The sequence below is a fragment of the Nerophis lumbriciformis genome, linkage group LG08 (assembly GCF_033978685.3).
Source record: "Nerophis lumbriciformis linkage group LG08, RoL_Nlum_v2.1, whole genome shotgun sequence".
Lineage (NCBI taxonomy): Eukaryota > Metazoa > Chordata > Actinopteri > Syngnathiformes > Syngnathidae > Nerophis > Nerophis lumbriciformis.
Window position 1 is genome coordinate 5,777,413 of NC_084555.2, and position 27,693 is coordinate 5,805,105.

Here is a 27,693-nt window from a genome sequence, read left to right on the forward strand (position 1 = left end):
GTAAATCGTTAATAAAAACAGAATACAATGATTTGCAAATCCGTTTCAACCTATATTCAATTGAATAGACTGCAAAGACAAGATACTTAATGTTCAAACTGGAAAACTTAGTTATTTTTTGAAAATATTAGCTCATTTGGAAATTGATGCCTGCACAAGCTGGCACAAGTGGCAAAAAAGACAAAGAAAGTTGAGGAATGCTCATCAAACATAATTGGTAACAGGTAACAGCCTTGATTGGGTATAAAAGCAGCATCGATGAAATGCTCAGTCATTCACAAACAAGGATGAGGCGAGGGTCACCACTTTGTCAACAAATGTGTGAGCAAATTGTCGAACAGTTTAAAGGGGAACATTATCACCAGACCTATGTAAGCGTCAATATATACCTTGATGTTGCAGAAAAAAGACCATATATTTTTTTAACCGATTTCCGAACTCTAAATGGGTGAATTTTGGCGAATTAAACGCCTTTCTAATATTCGCTCTCGGAGCGATGACGTCACATCGGGAACCAATCCGCCATTTTCTCAAACACGAATCAAATAAGCTCTGTTATTTTCCGTTTTTTCGACTGTTTTCCGTACCTTGGAGACATCATGCCTCGTCGGTGTGTTGTCGGAGGGTGTAACAACACGAACAGGGACGGATTCAAGTTGCACCAGTGGCCCAAAGATGCGAAAGTGGCAAGAAATTTGACGTTTGTTCCACACACTTTACCGACGAAAGCTATGCTACGACAGAGATGGCAAGAATGTGTGGATATCCTGCGACACTCAAAGCAGATGCATTTCCAACGATAAAGTCAAAGAAATCTGCCGCCAGACCCCCATTGAATCTGCCGGAGTGTGTGAGCAATTCAGGGACAAAGAACCTCGATAGCACGGCAAGCAATGGCAGCAGTTTGTTCCCGCAGACGAGCGAGCTAAACCCCCTATCGACCCTAGCTTCCCTGGCCTGCTGACATTAACTCCAAAACTGGACAGATCAGCTTTCAGGAAAAGAGCGTGGATGAGGGTATGTCTACAGAATATATTAATTGATGAAAATTGGGCTGTCTGCACTCTCAAAGTGCATGTTGTTGCCAAATGTATTTCATATGCTGTAAACCTAGTTCATAGTTGTTAGTTTCCTTTAATGCCAAACAAACACATACCAATCGTTGGTTGGAAGGCGATCGCCGAATTCGTCCTCGCTTTCTCCCGTGTCGCTGGCTGTCGTGTCGTTTTCGTCGGTTTCGCTTGCATACGGTTCAAACCGATATGGCTCAATAGCTTCAGTTTCTTCTTCAATTTCGTTTGCGCTACCTGCCTCCACACTACAACCATCCGTTTCAATACATTCGTAATCTGTTGAATCGCTTAAGCCGCTGAAATCCGAGTCTGAATCCGAGCTAATGTCGCTATAGCTTGCTGTTCTTTCCGCCATGTTTGTTTGTGTTGGCTTCACTATGTGACATCACGGGAAAATGGACGGGTGTTTATAACGATGGTTAAAATCAGGCACTTTGAAGCTTTTTTTAGGGATATTGCGTGATGGGTAAAACTTTGAAAAAAACTTCGAAAAATATAATAAGCCACTGGGAACTGATTTTTAATGGTTTTAACCATTCTGAAAATGTGATAATGTTCCCCTTTAAGAACAACATTTCTCAATGAGCTATTGCAAGAAATTTAGAGATTTCACCATCTAAGGTCTGCAATATCATCAAAAGGTTCAGAGAATCTAGACTGGCCTGCCTGTAGTCCAGACCTGTCTCCCATTAAAAATGTGTGGTACATTATGAAGCGCAAAATACCACAACGGAGACCCCGGACTGTTGAACAACTTGAGCTGTACATCAAGCAAGAACGGGGAAGAATTCCACCTGAAAAGCTTAAAAAATTGGTCTCCTCAGTTCCCAAACATTAACTGAGTGTTGTTAAAAGGAAAGGCCATGTAACACAGTGGTAAAAATGCCCCTGTGACAACTTTTTTGCAATTTGTTGCTTCTATTCAATTCTAAGTTAACGTCTATTTGCAATAAAAAAAAAAAAAGTTTCTCAGTTCCAACATTAAATATCTTGTCTTTGCAGTGCATTCAATTGAATATAAGTTGAAAAGGATTTGCAAATCATTCTATTCTGTTTTTATCTACGAATTACACAACGTGCCAATTTCACTGGTTTTGGGTTTGGTAGATCTTCCCTTTTATCCACAGCCTTACCCACAATGGAAAGGGTTCATGCAAAGTTTTATGCAAACTGCTAATGCTATCAGAGCTCTAAAATACTATGATACTACTGTATGTGCAAATAACAACAACGCTGGTGATCGCCCAAAACTTTGGTGCAGTACGATTTCTTGCACAAGACTATTAAAAGACCGTACAAGCAGCTCAGTGAAGAAAAAGAGCGACGAGCAAGCAAAAGGAGCCGAGATGAACTTGTCATCACATAACAGAGCTCCGTGTCTACCTGACCTTGGACACACACACACACGCACACAAAGACACACACTTGCACAAGCAGGGGTCATGGGGCACAAAGAGCCCCTGTGTCAGGTCAGAGCACAGTAAGAAGGATAAAGGATTTGAGGGATGTGATATGACTAATATAAGGGCTTCTGCAGGCCTTCGGGGTGGGGGGATGGACGGAGCGATACAGCCAGGGGTGACTGACACTGCTGATCTGTATCACACATCACAGCGGATCACACACGTGAAGTATAGAAACACACATGGGGCAGAAGAAGAAGCGAGGCGATCATATGGGGATTAGGAAGATACTGTATAAATAATTATTTCGCATTACAGCAAAATTTGGTGCACTATTTAGGTGCAAACCAACAGAGGCGGTGTTGATTCAGAACATTCCGACAGAGATTATATTCTCCATTCACTCCTCGATTGCAACTCATTTTTTAGATCACCAACCCCCCAGGCTATGGAAGTTAGCACACAGGCTAAAAAAATTATCATTCTAGCAGAACTGTGTTCCTATTCAACAGAATGACTGCTATATCACCTTTCTCAACAAGAATGGGTAAGTTGAAGCAACTTTATTTTGTTTTAGCTGGGTCTCAAGCTTTGCTGTTCATCTGTCCGCCATTCTATTTCTGTTTTGTTAAAAAAAACATAAGGAAATGGCAAAGCAGAAATTTTTGAACCAAGACAATTACTATGGCAAAAAAGTCATAATTTTACAGGTACAAATAGCAATTTAGGACAATTCGGTCATAATTACAAGATCATAAACAACAACAACCTGATTAGGGTTGAGACAACCTGATTAGGGTTGCACAACAGGCAATTTACAATAAAAATGATGACGATGACGATAGTCGATAAGATACATTTTATTGTCATATCGTTATAATGACACATTCCCTCTGTTCCATGAATTTGACAACGACAATCCAACAAACACATCATCAATGCAATGTAGTGCCATTCCCAGCCAGCGCGGCTAACATCCCTCCGCAGTGCGAAGCTGCGTTCTAAATTGCTAATCCCTGCCTCCATGAAAATAATTTACAAGTACTGGAGTACTACAGGACGAGGAATAGCTAAACATGCGGTAGAACAACATAGGACGTGACAAAACCTTCCCTTTATTTCGAAAATCCTCGAAAAAATTGTCGCACAGCAGCTAAATGAACACTTAGTGTCTAACAATCTCTGTGAACCTTTTCAATCCGGTTTCAGGGCAAATCACTCTACGGAGACAGCCCTCGCAAAAATGACTAATGATCTACTGCTAACGATGGATTCTGATGCGTCATCCATGTTGCTGCTTCTTGATCTTAGCGCTGCTTTCGATACCGTCGATCATAATATTTTATTAGAGCGTATCAAAACACGTATTGGTATGTCAGACTTAGCTTTGTCGTGGTTTAACTCTTATCTTACTGACAGGATGCAATGCGTCTCCCATAATAATGTGACCTCGGACTATGTTAAGGTAACGTGCGGAGTTCCTCAGGGTTCGGTTCTTGGCCCTGCACTCTTTAGGATTTACATGCTGCCGCTAGGCGACATCATACGCAAATACGGTGTTAGCTTTCATTGTTATGCTGATGACACCCAACTCTACATGCCCCTAAAGCTGACCAACACGCCGGATTGTAGTCAGCTGGAGGCGTGTCTTAATGAAATTAAACAATGGATGTCCGCTAACTTCTTGCAACTCAACGCCAAGAAAACGGAAATGCTGATTATCGGTCCTGCTAAACACCGACATTTATTTAATAATACCACCTTAACATTTGACAACCAAACAATTACACAAGGCGAATCAGTAAAGAATCTGGGTATTATCTTCCACCCAACTCTCTCGTTTGAATCACACATTAAGAGTGTTACTAAAACGGCCTTCTTTCATCTCCGTAATATCGCTAAAATTCGTTCTATTTTATCCACTAGCGACGCTGAGATCATTATTCATGCGTTCGTTACGTCTCGTCTCGACTACTGTAACGTATTATTTTCGGGTCTCCCTATGTCTAGCATTAAAAAATTACAGTTGGTACAAAATGCGGCTGCTAGACTTTTGACAAGAACAAGAAAGTTTGATCATATTACGCCTATACTGGCTCACCTGCACTGGCTTCCTGTGCACTTAAGATGCGACTTTAAGGTTTTACTACTTACGTATAAAATACTACACGGTCTAGCTCCGTCCTATCTTGTCGATTGCATTGTACCATATGTCCCGGCAAGAAATCTGCGTTCAAAGAACTCCGGCTTATTAGTGATTCCCAGAGCCCAAAAAAAGTCTGCGGGCTATAGAGCGTTTTCTATTCGGGCTCCAGTACTATGGAATGCCCTCCCGGTAACAATTAGAGATGCTACCTCAGTAGAAGCATTTAAGTCCCATCTTAAAACTCATTTGTATACTCTAGCCTTTAAATAGCCCCCCTGTTAGACCAGTTGATCTGCCGTTTCTTTTCTTTTCTCCTCTGCTCCCCTTTTCCTTGAGGGGGGGGGGCATAGGTCCGGTGGCCATGGATGAAGTGCTGGCTGTCCAGAGTCGGGACCCGGGGTGGACCGCTCGCCTGTGCATCGGCTGGGAACATCTCTGCGCTGCTGACCCGTCTCCGCTCGGGATGGTGTCCTGCTGGCCCCACTATGGACTGGACTCTTACTATTATGTTGGATCCACTATGGACTGGACTCTCACAATATTATGTCAGACCCACTCGACATCCATTGCTTTCGGTCTCCCCTAGAGGGGGGGGGTTACCCACATATGCGGTCCTCTCCAAGGTTTCTCATAGTCATTCACATCGACGTCCCACTGGGGTGAGTTTTTCCTTGCCCGTATGTGGGCTTTGTACCGAGGATGTCGTTGTGGCTTGTGCAGCCCTTTGAGACACTTGTGATTTAGGGCTATATAAATAAAGATTGATTGATTGATTGAAAAAGCCATGCGAACCGCTAAGATTGGGTGGATAGGTACAAATCTTGACAGTAACGATACCAGGTCCTGTATCAGTAGATACGCGCAATACTACAGAATCAGAATCAGGATCAGCTTTATTGTCATTACACAGGGTAACGAGATTGAGGCCATTCCATACAGTGCAATGTGTGCATGCTAGAAAAACAATGTGTAAATATACAAAAATATAAAAAATATAGAAGTGCAATGAATATAGGGTGAAATGAATACAGTTTTAGTATCACAAAATAGTTTTTTGTCATTTTTGTTATTGTTTACAAGTCAGAAAAAAGTCCCTGGAAACAGCAGGGCTTTAAGGGCAAAAACTAAATCATTTAAATTAGAGCCAATAGTAGTTTTTGCTTATGTTTAGTTATTTTGCACTATTGTGCCTTATTTTGCCCAAAAAATTGTATGTAATAAAACGAAATAAATAAATAATGTACATCTTTAATTGACACTGTAACCCTGCCATCTTGTGTTTTCGTCTGATTATAATTGTCATCACAATTTTAGCATTCAATGATGGAAGATATGAACAATAAATGATCACGTTGTTAAATAATAGTTTTTCAGAAGATAATACAACCGGAAATTATGCAATATGTTACTGCATGCATTAGCAGATACACTAGGAGCTTTATTAACATGTTTTGAAATTGTTCCATTATCATTTATATGCCAAAGTTAATATATTGTGATATATATTGTTAGAAGGCAGCAATATATAGATTTTAGACCAAATTGCCCATCCTTATTCCTGACCACTAATCAAATTTTCAACAAAAGGTTTTATATTATACGTTAGGTCAACCCTAAACTAACACCCTCCCCGGATTGTTAATAATCAAATGTAAACAATCAAATGTAGATACTTTTCTTATGCCTTCTGATCTCTCTCTCTCTATGTCCACTACTTGCTGTACATATCCTACCAAGTCAGACCGACACTGTTTCAATATCCATTTCTCTGTTCTCAATTGTTGATGATAACAACCAAACCTAACCCCCACCCTCCACACCCCGAATTGTAAATAATGTAAATAATTCAATGTATACACTCTGATGATTATCTTGTGTGATGACTGTATTATGATGATAGTATATATGATAGTATGTATCTGTATCATGAATCAATTTAAGTGGACCCCGACTTAAACAAGTTGAAAAACTTATTCGGGTGTTACCATTTAGTGGTCAATTGTACGGAATATGTACTTCACTGTGCAACAATAAAAGTCTCAATCAATCAATCAAAGGAAAAAATACAGAGGCTATATCATCCCCACAAGCCTGTTTCACAGGTTTCCCTGCCCGTCAGGGGATTTTATAAAATAAACAAGGGATTTTATACGAGCAGGGAAACCTGCGAAACAGACTTGTAGGGATGATATAGCATCCGTATGTTTTCCGTTCTTCCCCGGTATTGAGCACTGTATAACGGATAAACCACAGAAACTTTGACTATATGTATTTATATTATATTTAATTGTAAAATGGCCTAACTGTTGTGGGAATTTTGATGTTTACTTGTTATTATTCACCATAATTAGAATGTATTCCTATTAGATGAAAACATATTTTCCTAAAAAAAAATAACAATTTAGAACATTATTATTAAATTACAATGTTTTTAAGGGATGATATAGCCTCCGTATGTTTTCCGTTCTTCCCCGGTATTGAGCACTGTATAACGGATAAACCAGAGAAACTTTGACTATATGTATTTTTATTATATTTAATTGTAAAATGGCCTAACTGTTGTGGGAATTTTGATGTTTACTTGTTATTATTCACCATAATTAGAATGTATTCCTAATAGATGAAAACATATTTTCCTAAAAAAAAAATAACAATTTAGAACATTATTATTAAATTACAATGTTTTTAAGGGATGATATAGCCTCCGTATGTTTTCCGTTCTTCCCCGGTATTGAGCACTGTATAACGGATAAACCACAGAAACTTTGACTATATGTATTTTTATTATATTTAATTGTAAAATGGCCTAACTGTTGTGGGAATTTTGACGTTTACTTGTTATTATTCACCATAATTAGAATGTATTCCTATTAGATGAAAACATATTTTCCTAAAAAAAAATAACAATTTAGAATATTATTATTAAATTACAATGTTTTTAAGGGATGATATAGCCTCCGTATGTTTTCCGTTCTTCCCCGGTATTGAGCACTGTATAACGGATAAACCACAGAAACTTTGACTATATGTATTTTTATTATATTTAATTGTAAAATGGCCTAACTGTTGTGGGAATTTTGATGTTTACTTGTTATTATTCACCATAATTAGAATGTATTCCTAATAGATGAAAACATATTTTCCTAAAAAAAAAATAACAATTTACAACATTATTATTAAATTACAATGTTTTTAAGGGATGATATAGCCTCCGTATGTTTTCCGTTCTTCCCCGGTATTGAGCACTGTATAACGGATAAACCACAGAAACTTTGACTATATGTATTTATATTATATTTAATTGTAAAATGGCCTAACTGTTGTGGGAATTTTGATGTTTACTTGTTATTATTCACCATAATTAGAATGTATTCCTATTAGATGAAAACATATTTTCCTAAAAAAAAATAACAATTTAGAACATTATTATTAAATTACAATGTTTTTAAGGGATGATATAGCCTCCGTATGTTTTCCGTTCTTCCCCGGTATTGAGCACTGTATAACGGATAAACCACAGAGACTTTGACTATATGTATTTTTATTATATTTAATTGTAAAATGGCCTAACTGTTGTGGGAATTTTGATGTTTACTTGTTATTATTCACCATAATTAGAATGTATTCCTAATAGATGAAAACATATTTTCCTAAAAAAAAAATAACAATTTAGAACATTATTATTAAATTACAATGTTTTTAAGGGATGATATAGCCTCCGTATGTTTTCCGTTCTTCCCCGGTATTGAGCACTGTATAACGGATAAACCACAGAAACTTTGACTATATGTATTTATATTATATTTAATTGTAAAATGGCCTAACTGTTGTGGGAATTTTGATGTTTACTTGTTATTATTCACCATAATTAGAATGTATTCCTATTAGATGAAAACATATTTTCCTAAAAAAAAATAACAATTTAGAACATTATTATTAAATTACAATGTTTTTAAGGGATGATATAGCCTCCGTATGTTTTCCGGTATTGAGCACTGTATAACGGATAAACCACAGAAACTTTGACTATATGTATTTATATTATATTTAATTGTAAAATGGCCTAACCGTTGTGGGAATTTTGATGTTTACTTGTTATTATTCACCATAATTAGAATGTATTCCTAATAGATGAAAACATATTTTCCTAAAAAAAAAATAACAATTTAGAACATTATTATTAAATTACAATGTTTTTAAGGGATGATATAGCCTCCGTATGTTTTCCGTTCTTCCCCGGTATTGAGCACTGTATAACGGATAAACCACAGAAACTTTGACTATATGTATTTTTATTATATTTAATTGTAAAATGGCCTAACTGTTGTGGGAATTTTGATGTTTACTTGTTATTCCATCCATCCATTTTCTACCGCTTATTCCCTTTGGGGTCGCGGGGGGCGCTGGAGCCTATCTCAGCTACAATCGGGCGGAAGGCGGGGTACACCCTGGACAAGGATTCACCATAATTAGAATGTATTCCTAATAGATGAAAACATATTTTCCTAAAAAAAAAAAAACAATTTAGAACATTATTATTAAATTACAATGTTTTTAAGGGATGATATAGCCTCCGTATGTTTTCCGTTCTTCCCCGGTATTGAGCACTGTATAACGGATAAACCACAGAAACTTTGACTATATGTATTTTTATTATATTTAATTGTAAAATGGCCTAACTGTTGTGGGAATTTTGATGTTTACTTGTTATTATTCACCATAATTAGAATGTATTCCTATTAGATGAAAACATATTTTCCTAAAAAAAAAATAACAATTTAGAACATTATTATTAAATTACAATGTTTTTAAGGGATGATATAGCCTCCGTATGTTTTCCGTTCTTCCCCGGTATTGAGCACTGTATAACGGATAAACCACAGAAACTTTGACTATATGTATTTTTATTATATTTAATTGTAAAATGGCCTAACTGTTGTGGGAATTTTGACGTTTACTTGTTATTATTCACCATAATTAGAATGTATTCCTAATAGATGAAAACATATTTTCCTAAAAAAAAATAACAATTTAGAACATTATTATTAAATTACAATGTTTTTAAGGGATGATATAGCCTCCGTATGTTTTCCGTTCTTCCCCGGTATTGAGCACTGTATAACGGATAAACCACAGAAACTTTGACTATATGTATTTATATTATATTTAATTGTAAAATGGCCTAACTGTTGTGGGAATTTTGATGTTTACTTGTTATTATTCACCATAATTAGAATGTATTCCTATTAGATGAAAACATATTTTCCTAAAAAAAATATAACAATTTAGAACATTATTATTAAATTACAATGTTTTTAAGGGATGATATAGCCTCCGTATGTTTTCCGTTCTTCCCCGGTATTGAGCACTGTATAACGGATAAACCACAGAAACTTTGACTATATGTATTTTTATTATATTTAATTGTAAAATGGCCTAACTGTTGTGGGAATTTTGACGTTTACTTGTTATTATTCACCATAATTAGAATGTATTCCTAATAGATGAAAACATATTTTCCTAAAAAAAAATAACAATTTAGAACATTATTATTAAATTACAATGTTTTTAAGGGATGATATAGCATCCGTATGTTTTCCGTTCTTCCCCGGTATTGAGCACTGTATAACGGATAAACCACAGAAACTTTGACTATATGTATTTATATTATATTTAATTGTAAAATGGCCTAACTGTTGTGGGAATTTTGACATTTACTTGTTATTATTCACCATAATTAGAATGTATTCCTATTAGATGAAAACATATTTTCCTAAAAAAAAAATAACAATTTAGAACATTATTATTAAATTACAATGTTTTTAAGGGATGATATAGCCTCCGTATGTTTTCCGTTCTTCCCCGGTATTGAGCACTGTATAACGGATAAACCACAGAAACTTTGACTATATGTATTTTTATTATATTTAATTGTAAAATGGCCTAACTGTTGTGGGAATTTTGATGTTTACTTGTTATTATTCACCATAATTAGAATGTATTCCTATTAGATGAAAACATATTTTCCTAAAAAAAAATAACAATTTAGAACATTATTATTAAATCACAATGTTTTTAATTGTGTAATTTTCATGGTATTCTTTTCATAATTCCTATATACAGATTTTCTAAAACACATACGATTTTTTTTTTTTTTTTTCAGTATACAGAAAAAGTGCACCCTAAAAACAATAACATTTAGGTCAATGTAGTTCATCTTTAAAAGGACACACAAATGCCGTCTACTTTAGCGAAAAGGCCTCAGTCCAGCCCGAAGCCAGAAATAGAGAGGTCTTCTCCTTCAAAGATGAGCACCTTTCAGGATAGGACAGGGGTTCGCCGGCTGTCCCGTGCACGTCTATCAGGTTACGCAGTTCAAAGGCACGCTGCCACGCACGGCCAGCGGTGAGAGTAAAGAGGCCGAGGATAGGGCGCCATTGTCTCGCTGTCATTAGCGCTGCTGCCAGCAGATGGATGGCTCATTTTTTTTCTTCCCTATTATTATTGGGAGTTTTTCCCCCCTTCCCCTTCTCTCTGTCAACAAAAGCTTCAGAAGAATATGATCTCTTCCTTTGACTCTTTTGAATGGCTCCAAAGATTATAGTGGGCAGCTACCAGGGACGGCCTATAGATGGCACTGTTGGCTCATGAAGGCAGAGCAGGAAGGAGGAGGGAAGAACATTAACTGTGAAAACCATCAAAACTCCCGGGGAGAGAAATCTTTCATCTCTGCTGTGGCGTCATTTGCCAAAATATAATCTTGTAACTTTTAATTAATCCTCAAACTACTGGAAGGAATCATTCAAAATATCACACGTTACGAGTGTTCTCAGATCAAACTTATTTTCCAGTCAACAGCTTGTTATTAAAAGGGTGAGTTTTTTTTGTGCTCTTTCAATCATCTTCTCAAATGTGTTAAACATAACAGAAAATATCTGTGGCTGGAAACTAATGAGATGAACTTTCCATCACTCACCACCTGCACAACAAAATCGCACAGGTCGGCAAACTTGCCGATTTACCCAGCACGCCCTGAAAATCGACCACACGTTGACACCCGAGATAACAAACTTGCTATTTCAATCAAATGTGATAATAACAACAGAAAACTTCTCGAACCTTAAGGTTTTTCACTGACAAAACTCGACGATTTACCCAACACTTGACATCAGAAATAAGAAACGTGCGTCTTTTCTGGTTGACGTCACCGGGCGAGCGGGAGGGAGGAAGCCTGTTGTTTATGGTAGCAGGTCTGCTGATGACGGGCGGGAGGGCTAAACGAGGGGACGACTGGAGGTCTGCAAGCCCACGAGGGGCCCCCTGCGGGAGTGCAACTGCTGTGATCTATGGCCTGTGTGACTGGGAAGGTCAGAGTAGAAAAAGCCTTGGCGATGGGGGAAATTAGCAGCCCTTTGCAATTAAGAGGCCTGGTTACGATGGAGGTAAAGGGGGGGGGAATATTTTTGCATCGCATACCAGAAACATGTGGACAACACGGTCAGAAAGCGGGGTACAGTAAAAGTTCATTTGCGTCCCTCAAGACGCAATCTACGCTACCCTTAAGGGATAATTGTTGGACTTTCCCAGGGCCAAAAAGTTACAGGTCTTTTCCCAATATCCCCAAAAGTCAAAGTATCACACTGCACCAGTAGTAAGCAGTACGGTGGGAAATGGTAGAAGTGCAGTGCTTCCTATATATACAGTCGTGGTCAAAAGTTGACATACACTTGTAAAGAACATATGGCTGTCTTGAGTTTCCAATCATTTCTACAACTCTTATTTTTTTGTGATAGAGTGATTGGAGCACGTACTTGTTTGTCACAAAAAACATTCATGAAGTTTGTTTCTTTTATGAATTTATTATGGGTCTACTGAAAATGTGACCAAATCTGCTGGGTCAAAAGTATACAATGTTAATATTTGGTTACATGTCCCCTGGCAAGTTTCACTGCAATAAGGCACTTTTGGTAGCCATCCACAAGCTTCTGCTTGAATTTTTGACCACTCCTCTTGACAAAATTGGTGCAGTTCAGCTAAATTTGTTGTTTTTCTGACATGAACTTGTTTCTTCAGCATTGTCCACACGTTTAAGTCAGGACTTTGGGAAGGCCATTCTAAAACCTTAATTCTAGCCTGATTTAGCTATTCCTTTACCATTTGTGTTTCATCTGAGCTGTTTGGCCACAATACCCAGCAATATGTTTGGAGGAGAAAAGATGAGGTCTTTAATCCCAGGAACACTATAACACCGTCAATCATGGTGGTGGTAGAATTATGCTCTGGGCCTGTTTTGCTGCCAATGGAACTGGTGCTTTACAGAGAGTAAATGGGACAATGAAAAAGGAGGACAACCTAAAATCATCAGCCCGGCGTTCGGGTCTTGGGCGCAGTTGGGTGTTCCAACAGGACAATGACCCCAAACACACCTCAAAAGTGGTAAAGGAATAGCTAAATCAGGCTAGAATTATATGTCCCGGCAAGAAATCTGCAATCAAAGAACTCTGGCTTATTAGTGAGTCCCAGAGCCCAAAAAAAGTCTGCGGGCTATAGAGCGTTTTCTATTCAGGCTCCAGTACTATGGAATGCCCTCCCGGTAACAGTTAGAGATGCTACCTCAGTAGAAGCATTTAAGTCCCATCTTAAAACTCATTTGTATACTCTAGCCTTTAAATAGACCCCCTTTTTAGACCAGTTGATCTGCCGTTTCTTTTCTTTTCTCCTCTGCCCCCCTCTCCCTTGTGGAGGCGGGGCACAGGTCCGGTAGCCATGGATGAAGTGCTGGCTGTCCAGAGTCGGGACCCGGGGTGGACCGCTCGCCTGTGCATCGGTTGGGGACATCGCTGCGCTGCTGACCCGTCTTCGCTCGGGATGGTCTCCTGCTGGCCCCACTATGGACTGGACTCTCACTATTATGTTGGATCCACTATGGACTGGACTTTCACAATATTATGCTAGACCCACTCGACGTCCATTACATCCGGTCTCACCTAGAGGGGGGGGTCACCCACATCTGCGGTCCTCTCCAAGGTTTCTCATAGTCATTCATATTGACATCCCACTGGGTTGTGAGTTTTTCCTTGCCCTTTTGTGGGCTTTGTACCGAGGATGTCGTCGTGGCTTGTGCAGCCCTTTGAGACACTTGTGATTTAGGGCTATATGAATAAACATTGATTGAACACACCTCAAAAGTGGTAAAGGAATGGCTAAATCAGGCTAGAATTAAGGTTTTAGAATGGCCATCCCAAAGTCCTGACTTAAACGTGTGGACAATGCTGAAGAAACAAGTCAATGTCAGAAAACCAACAAATTTAGCTGCTCTGCACCAATTTTGTCAAGAGGAGTGGTCAAAAATTCAACCAGAAGCTTGCCAGAAGCTTGTGGATGGCTACCAAAAGCGCCGTATTGCAGTGAAACTTACCAAGGAACATGTAACCAAATATTAACATTGCTGTATGTATACCGTATTTTCCGCACTATAAGGCGCATCTAAAAACCACAATTTTTCTCAAAAGCTGACAGTGCGCCTAATAACCCGGTGCGCTTTATTACGATTCATTTTCATAAAGTTTCGGTCTCGCAACTTCGGTAAACAGCCGCCATCTTTTTTCCCGGTAGAACAGGAAGCGCTTCTTCTTCTACGCAAGCAACCGCCAAGGAAAGCACCCGCCCCCATAGAACAGGAAGCGCTTCACCCGCCCCCATAGAACAGGAAGCGCTTCACCCGCCCCCGGAAGAAGAAGAAAAAACGCGCGGATATCACCGTACGTTTCATTTCCTGTTTACATCTGTAAAGACCACAAAATGGCTCCTACAAAGGACAAGGATCCGGTTCATAAAAAGACGCAATCTCTCCATCCGCACACGGATTACTACCGTATTTCACAGCAACTGATATTCCTGTGAACTGCACTGTGGAACGGGAGCACGTACGGTGAATATTCGCACCACAGGGAATGAGGAGTCATCCTTCACTGTGGTTCTAGCTTGCCATGCTAACTTCCACCCAGGGTGATATTCAAAAGGAAGACCTTGCCAAAAGAGACCTTTCCAGCCGGCGTCATCATAAAAGCTAACTCGAAGGGATGGATGGATGAAGAAAAGATGAGCGAGTGGTTAAGGGAAGTTTACGCGAAGAGGCCGGGTGGCTTTTTTCACACAGCTCCGAAGGCGAACACACCTTCACTAAGACGGGCAGACAGCGCCGGTCGACATACGCCAACATCTGCCAGTGGATCGTAAATGCCTGGGCAGATAGTTTCGGTCACAACTGTGGTCCGAGCTTTCCGGAAGGCAGGATTCACAGAACTGCTGCACAACAACAGCGACACTGAATCCGATGACTTCTACGAGGCGGAGCCGGCCATTTTTGGATCCCACGCTTGCGCTACTTTTCAATTCGGACACCGAAGACGAAGAATTCGAAGGATTTACGAATGAAGAATAACTTCAGAAGGTGAGCGCTATGTTTATTTTGTGTGTTGTGATATTAACGTTCGAGCAACATTATGTTGCTATTTATTGCTCTACACCATTTTGAATTTTACTATGTTTGTGATTGCACATTTGCGTACATTTTGGGACAGAGTTGTTAGAACGCTGGTTTTCAATATATTATTAAAGTTTGACTGAACTATCTGACTGTTTTTTTGACATTCACTTTAGCGCAGCGTTTTTTTGACATTCACTTTAGCGCAGCGTAGGCGCGGCTTTTAGTCCGGGGCGGCTTATTGGTGGACAAAATTATGAAATATGTAATTCATAGAAGGTGCGGCTAATAATCCGGTGCGCCTTATAGTGCGGAAAATACGGTACTTTTGACCCAGCAGATTTGCTCACATTTTCAGTAGACCCATAATAAATTCATAAAAGAACCAAACTTCATGAATGATTTTTTTGTGACAAACAAGTATGTGCTCCAATCACTCTATCACAAAAAAATAAGAGTTGTAGAAATTATTGAAAACTCAAGACAGCCACGAAGTTGATAGAGTGGCCGTGCCAGCAATCGGAGGGTTGCTGGTTACCGGGGTTCCATACCCACCTTCTACCATCCAAGTCACATCCGTTGTGTCCTTGGGCAAGACACTTCACCCCTTGCTCCTGATGGCTGCTGGTTAGCGCCTTGCATGGCAGCTCCCGCCATCAGTGTGTGAATGTGTGTGTGAATGGGTGAATGTGGAAATACTGTCAAAGCGCTTTGAGTACCTTGAAGGTAGAAAAGCGCTATACAAGTATAACCCATTTATCATTTATTATTATTCTTTACAAGTGTATGTAAACTTTTGACCACGGCTGTATTTGTGGCCCGCCATGAATAAATGTGAGTTGACACATATGCTTATGTGTCAACTCAACTCAACATATGGGGCGGCATAGCTCGGTTGGTAGAGTGGCCGTGCCAGCAACTTGAGGGTTCCAGGTTCGATTCCCGCTTCCGACATCCTAGTCCCTGCCGTTGTGTCCTTGGGCAAGACACATTACCCAACTGCTCCCAGTGTCACCCACACTGGTTTAAATGTAACTTAGATATTGGGTTTCACTATGTAAAGCGCTTTGAGTCACTAGAGAAAAGCGCTATATAAATATAATTCACTTCACTTCACTTCACTTATTTATAGACACACCAAAATGTGGATCGCCCGCGCTAATGAACACATTGTAATAGGACTGTGAATGCAGCTCGTCATTACGACTGTGCACAGTAGATGACGTACACACATAGCGAATAAGCATGGAGAAGGAAAGAAAAAAAGATTTTCGGATGTGAATCAATTATTTTCGGCACCCTTGATATTAGGTTAGGGCAGGGTTTGGCAACCCTAAATGTTGAAAGAGCCATATTGAACCAAAAATACAAAAAACAAAAATCTTTCTGTAGCCGCAAACAATTAAAAGCCTTATATACGTGTTGTAATGAAGGAAACAAATGATGTAAGTGTCTATATTAGTTATATTAGCCTACTATCAAAGGCTGATGCAAATCTTCGTTGACAGAAATGTTGTATTTTAATTTTTATTCTACACATTTTTGCAAAATTGGAAATCATTAGTAAAACGGAGGCTTCTCAAAGGGTGAGATAACTCCTGGAAATGACTGTCTTAGAATGGCCAAAGGTATAGATGTGTGTGTCCAAGTTAAAGGAAGCGGCAGTGTGTCTTCTTCTAATGAATTTAGTACAATCTTTGCAGGCTGGATAACGTTTGCTGTGGTCTGGAACAACATGGCACACAAACAACTATGAGAAATGCAGCCAATATTACAAACCTGCCAACTTTTGAAATCAGAAAAACCTAGTAGCCAGGGTCCAGGGGCCGCAGGCCCTGGTAGGTCCAGGACAAAGTCCTGGTGGGGGGGTTCAGCTTCGCCCCCGGACGCAAAATGATTATTAGCATTCAGACAGGTTAAAATGTTGCTAAAACCATCACTTTTCTATCAGTCACAGTGACTTTTCAAAACAAAAATATTACAGCAAAAATCATATGGGTTGATTGACATGTTTATTCTGTAAGCTAACTTCAATAGTTTGAAATTATTTTGACAATTAATGCCAGTTATCCTGTCAACCTTTCACAAGACTTCAATTTGTTAATTGAAAGTATAAACACTTTTTACAGTAAAAAATGGTAAAACAGTACTAAACAATTCCATTAAAAAAAAATTGGTGTCATTATTAACTTTCTGTCCAAGCTTGTATAATCTACTGCCTTGTTCAATTGTAAAAAATATTCTGTGCCTAAAATTCACATTTCTATCACAATTATCATACTGTAAACATGGTAAGCTAACTTCATTAAAATTAATAGTCCTGTCAATAGCATGGAATTACAATTCAAATGTAGTTTTTTTGTAAGCCTTTCAAAATAATTCAAAATATGAAAAATTTATGAAAATTAATTGAAGCCATCAGACACTTGAAAAGTGGCACATCACATCTCTAATGTAATCATTTTAACTTTTCAACAGAAATAGCACTGCAAAAATATTAAGGACATACTTCTGTATTTTGGTAGTTATGCTGTCAACATTTAACAAGATTTCTTCAACTTGGACTTGAAAGCATAAATAGTATAAACACTTTTAACAGTATAACAGTACTAAAAAATTCCAATAGATAACATTGGTGTCATTACCTTTTTGTGGCTAAAATCCAAATGTATTCTATCAGAACTTCGGCATTTATCACATCCAAAGAATCTGTTTGGGCAACGAAAAACGTTGATAGTTTTCCACTTGTATCGCTAGCAACGGCATTAGACTTGTGTTTTTTTGTCCCAACGTGGTCTTTTACATCGCTAATTCCTCCGTGTCCGATCGAAAAATCTTGTCTGCACAAGGTGCAATTCGCGTACCGTAGTTTTCACCCTTTTTGGAACGGATAATTATTCCCGGATAGGCTTTTGAATATTCTTCACGGAATGACTGCAGTTTTCTTTTCGGTTTAAGACTCGTTTGCGATTTTTCTCCGGCTGATTCCATGATCGTTCGCTCGTTTGGAAACAATGGCAACTGGTGCCTCGTGCTTGGCAGCGGTGATATAAATAGCCTCGCGCATGGCATTCGGAATGGCTCGATAGGAAGTTACAGGAAGCAGTGTCGATTGTCATTGTTGTTACGCGATTTCGTGAATAAAACTTTAAAAAAAATTATTTTTTTTAATTAATGAGAAACCGTATTTTTTATCACTGCAACCGTAACCCGGAATAGGTTGATGAAAACCGTACTAATTACGGGAAAACCGGAGTAGTTGGCAGGTATGATATTACATACAGATAATGTGTCATAAGACATGCAAATATAAATTAAATATTAATTACACAGAGGACATAAGTATAGGAAATTAAATGAGTTTTGGTTCTTTTCACCCTGCCCTACTGTGCCGTATCAGGGTTAGGGTGAGCAAATCAAGCGCTCCTTTTCTCATTTGGTAAACTTACCCGGAGCTCATTGTAAACAAACAAGGCATCAATTGTGTGAGACTTTTTTACTCTTTCAGAGGAACACTTTTCGCATGCTATTTGCACCAAATGTTCTGAAAACATTCCACGAAGAAGATAAAAAAGCATCGAGCTTCAAAACATCAAATCTTATTAGCCACCTGAAATGCCAGTGTCGCTTTGACAGGGTTTTGAAAGCCTACAAAGGCATCTGCTGCTAAAGAAGCTACCAAAAAGTCAGCCACAAGAAAGACACAGGGCTTTTTTCTTTCGATGCGGCGTTTAAAAAGTGCAAAAAGTTTGCCAAAAACGAATCAAGGTTTAAAACATTATGTGATTTCATCACGAAAATGATGGCGTGGACACCGGACCTTTAACATCATTGAAGATTGCCACGCCAAATGTATGTATGTATTTCATTTATTTAACTGGGACAGTGCACATTAATCAACACTTGAATAAACAGGTACAGTTTGTCAAATCCACCTTTATTTGAGTCTTTCTTACCTCCAGGTGTGCACAAACTACAATTAAATCCTCAAAAAAATGATGCATATTAGTATGTGTAGTATGTTTTTTGTGTTGGTCTTGAGCAGCAGGAAGTTATTTGTATTAGCTTAAAAGAATGTGCGAATACATGTAGAGGGGAGCGCACACAAGAAACAAAAGCGCGAAGGCGTAATGTGTAAAGCCACCGATTTAAACAGAAGATGACAAAGAAAGTCAGACAGAGGGCGCAAACTGCCCTAAGGCAAGATGGCCGGCCCCTCGCTACCCTGGCAGTGTGTGCGGACACGCAGGGCGGGGAGGAGGGCCCTGGAGCTGTTCTCGGCACCGCGTGGGCACATCGAAGGAAGGAAGGAAGAACCAAGCAAGAATAAAAAATATATCTATTTATGCCTCATTATTTTCAATGGAAATGTTCCTAAAATTACTTTCTTTAGGCCTGTGATTGGCTACATCAGTGGTTCTCAAATGGGGGTACGCGTACCCCTGGGGGTACTTGAAGGTATGCCATGGGGTACGTGAGATTTTTTCAAAATATTCTAAAAATAGCAACAATTCAAAAATCCTTTATAAATATAAATAAAAACCTATCTTTTTTTCCAAATAGTTCAAGAAAGACCACTACAAATAAGCAATATTTTGCACTGTTATACAATTTAATAAATCAAAAACTGATGACATAGTGCATACTTCTTTATCTCTTTTTTTCAACCAAAAATGATTTGCTCTGATTAGGTGGTACTTGAATTTAAAAAAAATTCACAGGGGGTACATCACTGAAAAAAGGTTGAGAACCACTGGGCGAGAATGTGATTATACGTAGTTAGGAATAATAGCGCCACCACCTGTTTGTTGCTTGTTAAAGGGGAACATTATCACAATTTCAGAATGGTTAAAACCATTAAAAATCAGTTCCCAGTGGCTTATTATATTTTTTCGAAGTTTTTTTCAAAATTTTACCCGTCACGCAATATCCCTAAAAAAAGCTTAAAAGTGCCGGATTTTAACCATCGTTATAAACACCCGTCCATTTTCCTGTGACGTCACATAGTGAAGCCAACACAAACAAACATGGCGGAAAGAACAGCAAGCTATAGCGACATTAGCTCGGATTCAGACTCGGATTTGAGAGTGCAGACCGCCCAATTTTCATCAATTAATATATTCTGTAGACATACCCTCATCCGCGCTCTTTTCCTGAAAGCTGATCTGTCCAGTTTTGGAGTTGATGTCAGCAGGCCAGGGAATCTTGATCATCTTCGGTGGCAAAAGGGACGATGTGAGCCAAGACATCCAGGGGGTTTAGCTCGCTCGTCTGCGGGAACAAACTGCCGCCATTGCTTGCCGTGCAACCGAGGTCCTTTGTCCCTGAATTGCTCACACACTCCGGCAGATTCAATGAGGGTCTGGCGGCAGATTTCTTTGACTTTATCGTTGGAAATGCATCTGCTTTGAGTGTCGCGGAATATCCACACATTCTTGCCATCTCTGTCGTAGCATAGCTTTTGTCGGTAAAGTGTGCGGAACAAACGTCCAATTTCTTGCCACTTTCGCATCTTTGGGCCACTGGTGCAACTTGAATCCGTCCCTGTTCGTGTTGTTACACCCTCCGACAACACACCGACGAGGCATGATGTCTCCAAGGTACGGAAAACAGTCGAAAAAACGGAAAATAACAGAGCTTATTTGATTCGTGTTTGAGAAAATGGCGGATTGCTTCCCGATGTGACGTCATCGCTCCGAGAGCGAATATTAGAAAGGCGTTTAATTCGCCAAAATTCACCCATTTAGAGTTCGGAAATCGGTTAAAAAAATATATGGTCTTTTTTCTGCAACATCAAGGTATATATTGACGCTTACATAGGTCTGGTGATAATGTTCCCCTTTAATAACAGTTTGTAATTGCATTTCCATGCAAACAGATTTTAAACACATGGTGTAAACTTGAGATTTGCCAATCGATCGGACACCAATTAGTATCGGATAGGGGGTGTAACGATTGAGCGATACATCGATATGTTGATTTTTACTCCTACCTTTTAAGTATATCGATTTTTGCTCGATAAGTTTGTCTTCCAGATGATAGGTATCGATCCAAGGGAACAATCGATACAACAAAAAGAAAAAACTTTGGATTGAAAAGTTTTACACTTTTAAAAATAAGGACATTGAAACATTAAGTCTATTCTCCCCTCTGTAACATCATCAAAAAAAAATGGCGGAGGCCGAGAAAGGTCACAACCAACCCAAACGCCACAGGACAATCTCATTAAAAGTAAAAGTTAAAGTACCACTGATAGTCACACACAGACACACTATGTGTGGTGAAATTAACCTCTGCATTTGATCCGTCCCTTTGTTCCACCCCCTGGGAGGTGAGGGGAGCAGTGAGCAGCAGCGGTGGCCGCGCTCAGGAATCATTTTGGTGATTTAACCCCCAATTCCAACCCTTGATGCCGAGTGCCAAGCAGGGAGAATTGGTCCCATTTTTATAGTCTTTGGTTTGAACTCACGACCTACCGATCTCATGGCGGGCACTCTAACCACAAGGCCAATGAGCAGGCTGACGCTGAATTAATCACAACACAACAGCTTTAAGCAACAGCACAATTGCAAAAGCCATAACAAACACAAACAACACAACACAATATTTTAAAGCTGCAACACAACTTTAAGCAACAAAAGCTGCGACCGCCACACCGGAAAGAGTGACAGGGGAGTAATTTAGGCGACGCATCGACTTTCGGAACACAACAACATGAAGTGTGACACACAATACACAACTAGCAGCCAAGGAGAAGTCATTTCATGAAAAGGAAATACATAGCAAAGATGGATGGAGTATGTGGAAATTGGAAGCGAGGTTCCAACACCATCAACTTCTTGGTATTTTTAGAACCATTATCAAGTATTATTATAACTGGAGGACTTAACATGTTACATACCAAGCGCAAACGAGGAGGAGGCATGCTAAAAAAAATAAGGTAACTACTACTGTAAGCTAGCTTTGAAGGGGACGACCTATGATACAAAACCAACTTTTCTAATCTATTGTTACCTGCTTTTGTGTATTTGGGTTCTGCGTAAGTCCCGACAGTTTGAAGTCACACCAATGAGTCATTTCAGAGATATTTGTTAAATAATCTTGCTCTTCTTTCCTTCCTCCAAATGAGCTGTTTGGGCCGATAACAAATTGTGCTTGACTATATTGACCTATGAATTATTGCCGATAAACGATATCATTGCCATTTTTTTTATGAGACCAAATTAGCTATTAATGTAATGATGATACATAATCATAATGCATGTATATCCTTTCAAATGCAATAAACTTGTATTTCTCGTGTATTTTAACATTGTAATTAGATTAAAAACGTTTAAATCTCCAAGTTAAATAAAACAAACAAATAACAATAAAATCTACTTTGTCTGTTAGCAAAATTTTGCACTTGAATAAAAATTACAACCAAAAGCAATGCAACATTTTAAGGGGGAGGCTCAAATATACACAACCATAACAATAAATAAAATAGCTACCGTATTTTCCGCACCATTAGCCGCACCTAAAAACCACAAATTTACTCAAAAGCTGACATTGCGGCTTTTAATCCGGTGCGCTTTATATATGGATAAATATTAAGATTCATTTTCATAAAGTTTCGATCTCGCAAACTACGGTAAACAGCCGCCATCTTTTTTCCCGGTAGAACAGGAAGCGCTTCTTCTTCTACGCAAGCAACCGCCAAGGTAAGCACCCGCCCCCATAGAACAGGAAGCGCTTCTTCTTCTACTGTAAGCAACCACCCGCCCCCGGAAGAAGAAGAAGTGCGCGGATTTTCGTTTAATTTCCTTTGTGTGTTTACATCTGTAAAGACCACAAAATGGCTCCTACTAAGCGACACGCGTATAACGCAGAATTTAAACTTAAGGCAATAAGTCATGCCGAAGAACACGGAAATAGAGCAGCAGCAAGAGAATATAACATAAATGAATCAATGGTGCGTAGGTGGAGGAAGCAAGAAGATGAACTGCGCCAGGTAAAGAAGACAAAACAGAGTTTCCGAGGGAACAAAGCAAGATGGCTACTGTTGGAGGACAAACTCGAACAGTGGGTTGTTGAGCAGAGAGCAGCAAGCAGAAGTGTCAGCACCATCACTATTCGAATGAAGGCAACAACGCTAGCAAGCGAACTTCACCTGGATGATTTTAAAGGTGGTGCTTCTTGGTGTTTCCGGTTCATGAAAAGACGCAATCGCTCTATCCGCACACGGACCACTATTTCACAGCAACTGCTGGACAACAGTGACACTGACTCCGATGACTTCGACGAGACGGAACCGGCCATTTTGGATCCCACATTTGCCCAACTTTTCAATTCGGACACCGAAGACGAAGAATTCGAAGGATTTACGAATGAAGAATAACTTCAGAAGGTGAGCGCTATGTTTATTTTGTGTGTTGTGACATTAACGTTCGAGCAACATTATGTTGCTATTGCTCTGCACTATTTTGAATTTTACTATGTTTGTGATTGCACATTTGCGTACATTTTGGGACAGAGTTGTTAGAACGCTGGTTTTTAATATATTATTAAAGTTTGACTGACCTATCTGACTGTTTTTTTGACATTCCCTTTAGCGCAGCGTAGGCGCGGCTTATAGTCCGGGGCGGCTTATAGGTGGACAAAGTTTTGAAATATGCCATTCATTGAAGGTGCGGCTAATAACCCGGGGCGGCTTATAGTGCGGAAAATACGGTAAATAAAGTATTGAAAAACAAAGTTACACTTCAATATGTTGTACATTACTTAACTGACAATCAGTCAACCTTCTTAAACAAAAGCGCAAAAAAAAGAAAAAAAACATTACGGTTTAAACAGATTACTACTAAGTTTGTCAAATTCCGAGTAATGAACACCGACATGACATGACAACATGACAGCACTTTTAAAAAATGCTAGTTTTATAGCTGTATTAAATAGCAGCATGTCTTTGGCGATGTATCTAACCACACCTGAGATCGGTAGGTCGTGAGTTCAAACCCCGGCCGAGTCATACCAAAGACTATAAAAATGGGACCCATTACCTCCCTGTTTGGCACTCAGCATCAAGGGTTGGAATTGGGGGTTAAATCACCAAAAATTATTCCCGGGCGCGTCCACCACTGCTGCTCACTGCTCCACTCACCTCCCAGGGGGTGATCAAAGATGATGGGTCAAATGCAGAGAACAATTCCGCCACACCTAGTGTGTGTGTGACAATCATTGGTACTTTAACTTTAACTTTAATAAGTGATTATTACATTTTAACAGAAGTGTAGATAGAACATGTTAAAAGAGAAAAAAAGCAGATATTAACAGTAAATGAACAGGTACATTAATAATTCATTTTCTACTACTTGTCCTTAATATTTTTGACAAAATAATGGAATGATAAATGACACAATATGTTACTGCATATGTCAGCAGCTAAATTAGGAGCCTGTGTTTTCTTACTTACTAATAAAAGACATGTTGTCTTGTATGTTCACTATTTTATTTAAGGACAAAATTGCAATAATGAATATATGTTTAATGCATACTTGCCAACCTTGAGACCTCCGATTTCGGGAGGTGTGGGGGTGGGGGTGTGGTCGGGGGTGGGGCGGGGCGTGGTTAAGAGGGGAGGAGTATATTGACAGCTAGAATTCACCAAGTCAAGTATTTCATACATATATATATATATATATATATATATATATATATATATATATTTATATATATATATACCTATATATATACATCCTGAAAATATGCAAACAAAACTGTGTTTGGATAATTGATACTTCAAACTTGCATAAATAAATATTAAGGAATATAACATAACTTGGCTTCTGAGAGCTTCAAAATGTAATGAATAAAATGCTAATGTTGTTGATTAACAAGCAGTTATTTTAATAATTAAATATGGTAATTTTAAATCAATTATTATGATAATTTAAAATTAATTATTTCAAATATGTTTATTTTAATGTATAATTCTATGGCTGGATGTAATAAGGAGTCAGAAAAAATACAAAATAAAAATACAATTAATTTTGATGTTTTTAGCAAAATATAGTAAAAATGTATTTTTTATTTTTTTTTTAATTAATAAATATATTTATTTTTAGGTAAGATAAACATAATAATACAATTTATCTCTAGTCTGGATGATTTAGTTCTTGTCACCCTGTTGTCCTCCCATCGTGAAAAAAGGCTGTCCTCACTCAGGTCCGCATGGAGCTGGAGGGGGCGTGGCCTCCAGTTCCGGCTGAAAATCGGGAGATTTTCGGGAGAATATTTGTCCCGGGAGGTTTTCGGGAGAGGTGCTGAATTTCGGGAGTCTCCCGGAAAATTCGGGAGGGTTGGCAAGTATGGTTTAATGTACCGTAAGATTTTTTGTTAAAATAAAGCCAATAATGCAATTTTTTGTGATCCCCTTTATTTAGAAAAGTATCAAAAAGTACAGAAAAGTATCGAAATACATTTTGGTATCGGGACAACACTAGTAGGTAATAGATTTTGTTTAGTTATTGTGAACTATTGACTTCATTTTGCTCAAATATGTGCAATAAAAGAGATTAAGAAACACATTTAAATACTGTGCTGATATTATTAAACTGTCAGTAGCACTCACCATAAACAAATGTACCGTATTTTCCGCACTATTAGCCGCACCTAAAAACCACAAATTTACTCAAAAGCTGACAGTGCGGCTTATAACCCGGTGCGCTTTATATATGGATTAATATTAAGATTCATTTTCATAAAGTTTCGGTCTCGCAACTACGGTAAACAGCCGCCATCTTTTTTTCCCCGTAGAAGAGGAAGTGCTTCTTCTTCTACGCAAGCAACCGCCAAGGTAAGCACCCGCCCCCATAGAACAGGAAGCGCTTCTTCTTCTACTGTAAGCAACCACCCGCCCGCGTAGAAGAAGAAGAAGAAGCGCGCGGATATTACGTTTCATTTCCTTTGTGTGTTTACATCTGTAAAGACCACAAAATGGCTCCTACTGAGCGACAGGTTTCCGGTTCATGAAAAGACGCAATCTCTCCATCCGCACACGGACTACTATTTCACAGCAACTGCCTAAAGACTTTCAAGAAAAGCTGGCTACTTTCCGTGCATATTGTAAAAACAAGATAGCTGAAAAAAAGATCCGGCCAGAGAACATTATCAACATGGACGAGGTTCCACTGACTTTTGATATTCCTGTGAACCGCACTGTGGATACAACGGAAGCACGTACGGTGAATATTCGCACCACAGGGAATGAGAAGTCATCCTTCACTGTGGTTCTAGCTTGCCATGCTAATGGCCAGAAACTTCCACCCATGGTGATATTCAAAAGGAAGACCTTGCCAAAAGAGACCTTTCCAGCCGGCGTCATCATAAAAGCTAACTCGAAGGGATGGATGGATGAAGAAAAGATGAGCGAGTGGTTAAGGTAAGTTTACGCGAAGAGGCCGGGTGGCTTTTTTCACGCAGCTCCGTCCATGTTGATATACGACTCCATGTGCGCCCACATCACGCTGGTTTTTAATATATTATTAAAGTTTGACTGACCTATCTGACTGTTTTTTTGACATTCCTTTAGCGCAGTTAGATGCGGCTTATAACACGGGGCGGCTTATAGGTGGACAAAGTTTTGAAATATGCCGTTCATTGAAGGCGCGGCTTATAACCCAGGGCGGCTTATGGTGCGGAAAATACGGTAATAATCTACAGTTAATAATGTGATGGATATCAGATTTCTTCTGTGTAGATAAAAAAAGCAGAAAAAATGGATGTAGCATCACAGCACATCATAGCATCAGATTTCCAGCATTTCTCAGGTGAAAATGTGAAAATAAATGGGATTCTTTCGGCGCTTGCCAAGCTCCGAACCAGGTCTCGTTTCATCGTCACATATAAAACTTTAATTATCTGCTAGAACAGGATCAAAAAAAACAAAAAAAAAAAAAAACTTTGAGTGTGATTTACCAAGTACGACAGCTTAAGAGCGGCGACATGATTCTATAATCTCGCCGTGCGGTTTACAACGACCGTTCAGTGGGCCAGATGGAACCAGACAAGTAAGGCCCCTATGAGACGGCGCTAATGGGCTTCTAAGTGACTCAGAATCCAGGAAGGGGGACTTGTAAAACATCTCAGAAGCTGTGACATGCGTCATGAACCTTAGCCAGCAGGAGTAAGTTTAGTGGCGCTTTGAGAGATGGCTCCTGAAGAGCAGTTGTGCACATGTCAGCACACACACACAAAACTCTTGAAGAGTTGCAATAGTTTGGTGTGTTGGGAAACTTTTTTTTTTTTTTTTTTGTTTCATGTCAAGGAATAGGCTGGCTAAAATGACAGAAATATGACACACCTTGACAAGGCTCAGCAGCTCATAAAGGTCTTCCACCTCGTCCCCTGCTGTCTCACGGTAGTCTCTGCCGGTGTCCAAGCTGAAGCCCTGGATGGTGCGTCGGTATAGAGGTACGTCCATGGCCTCGGCGTACAGCCCTATGGCCTGGTGACCCACAGTTTGGTACATGTAGCTGTCCAACTCATCTGTGACGCGGAAGAAAACAATTGGAAATGTTTTACTTCTACAAGAAGTGATGGAAA

The 27,693-nt window shown here is 39.1% G+C and overlaps 1 protein-coding gene across 2 annotated transcripts in view; it reads right to left on the reverse strand.

The window, feature by feature from the left end:
• The window catches only part of dph6 (diphthamine biosynthesis 6), a 265,870-nt gene that overhangs the window by 227,924 nt on the left and 10,253 nt on the right, over positions 1 to 27,693 (reverse strand). For both annotated transcript variants that reach the window (XM_061968175.2, XM_072913632.1), the window contains exon 3: positions 27,452 to 27,636. In XM_061968175.2, the coding sequence (XP_061824159.2) occupies positions 27,452 to 27,636 (185 nt within the window). The remainder of the gene's footprint in view (positions 1 to 27,451; positions 27,637 to 27,693) is intronic.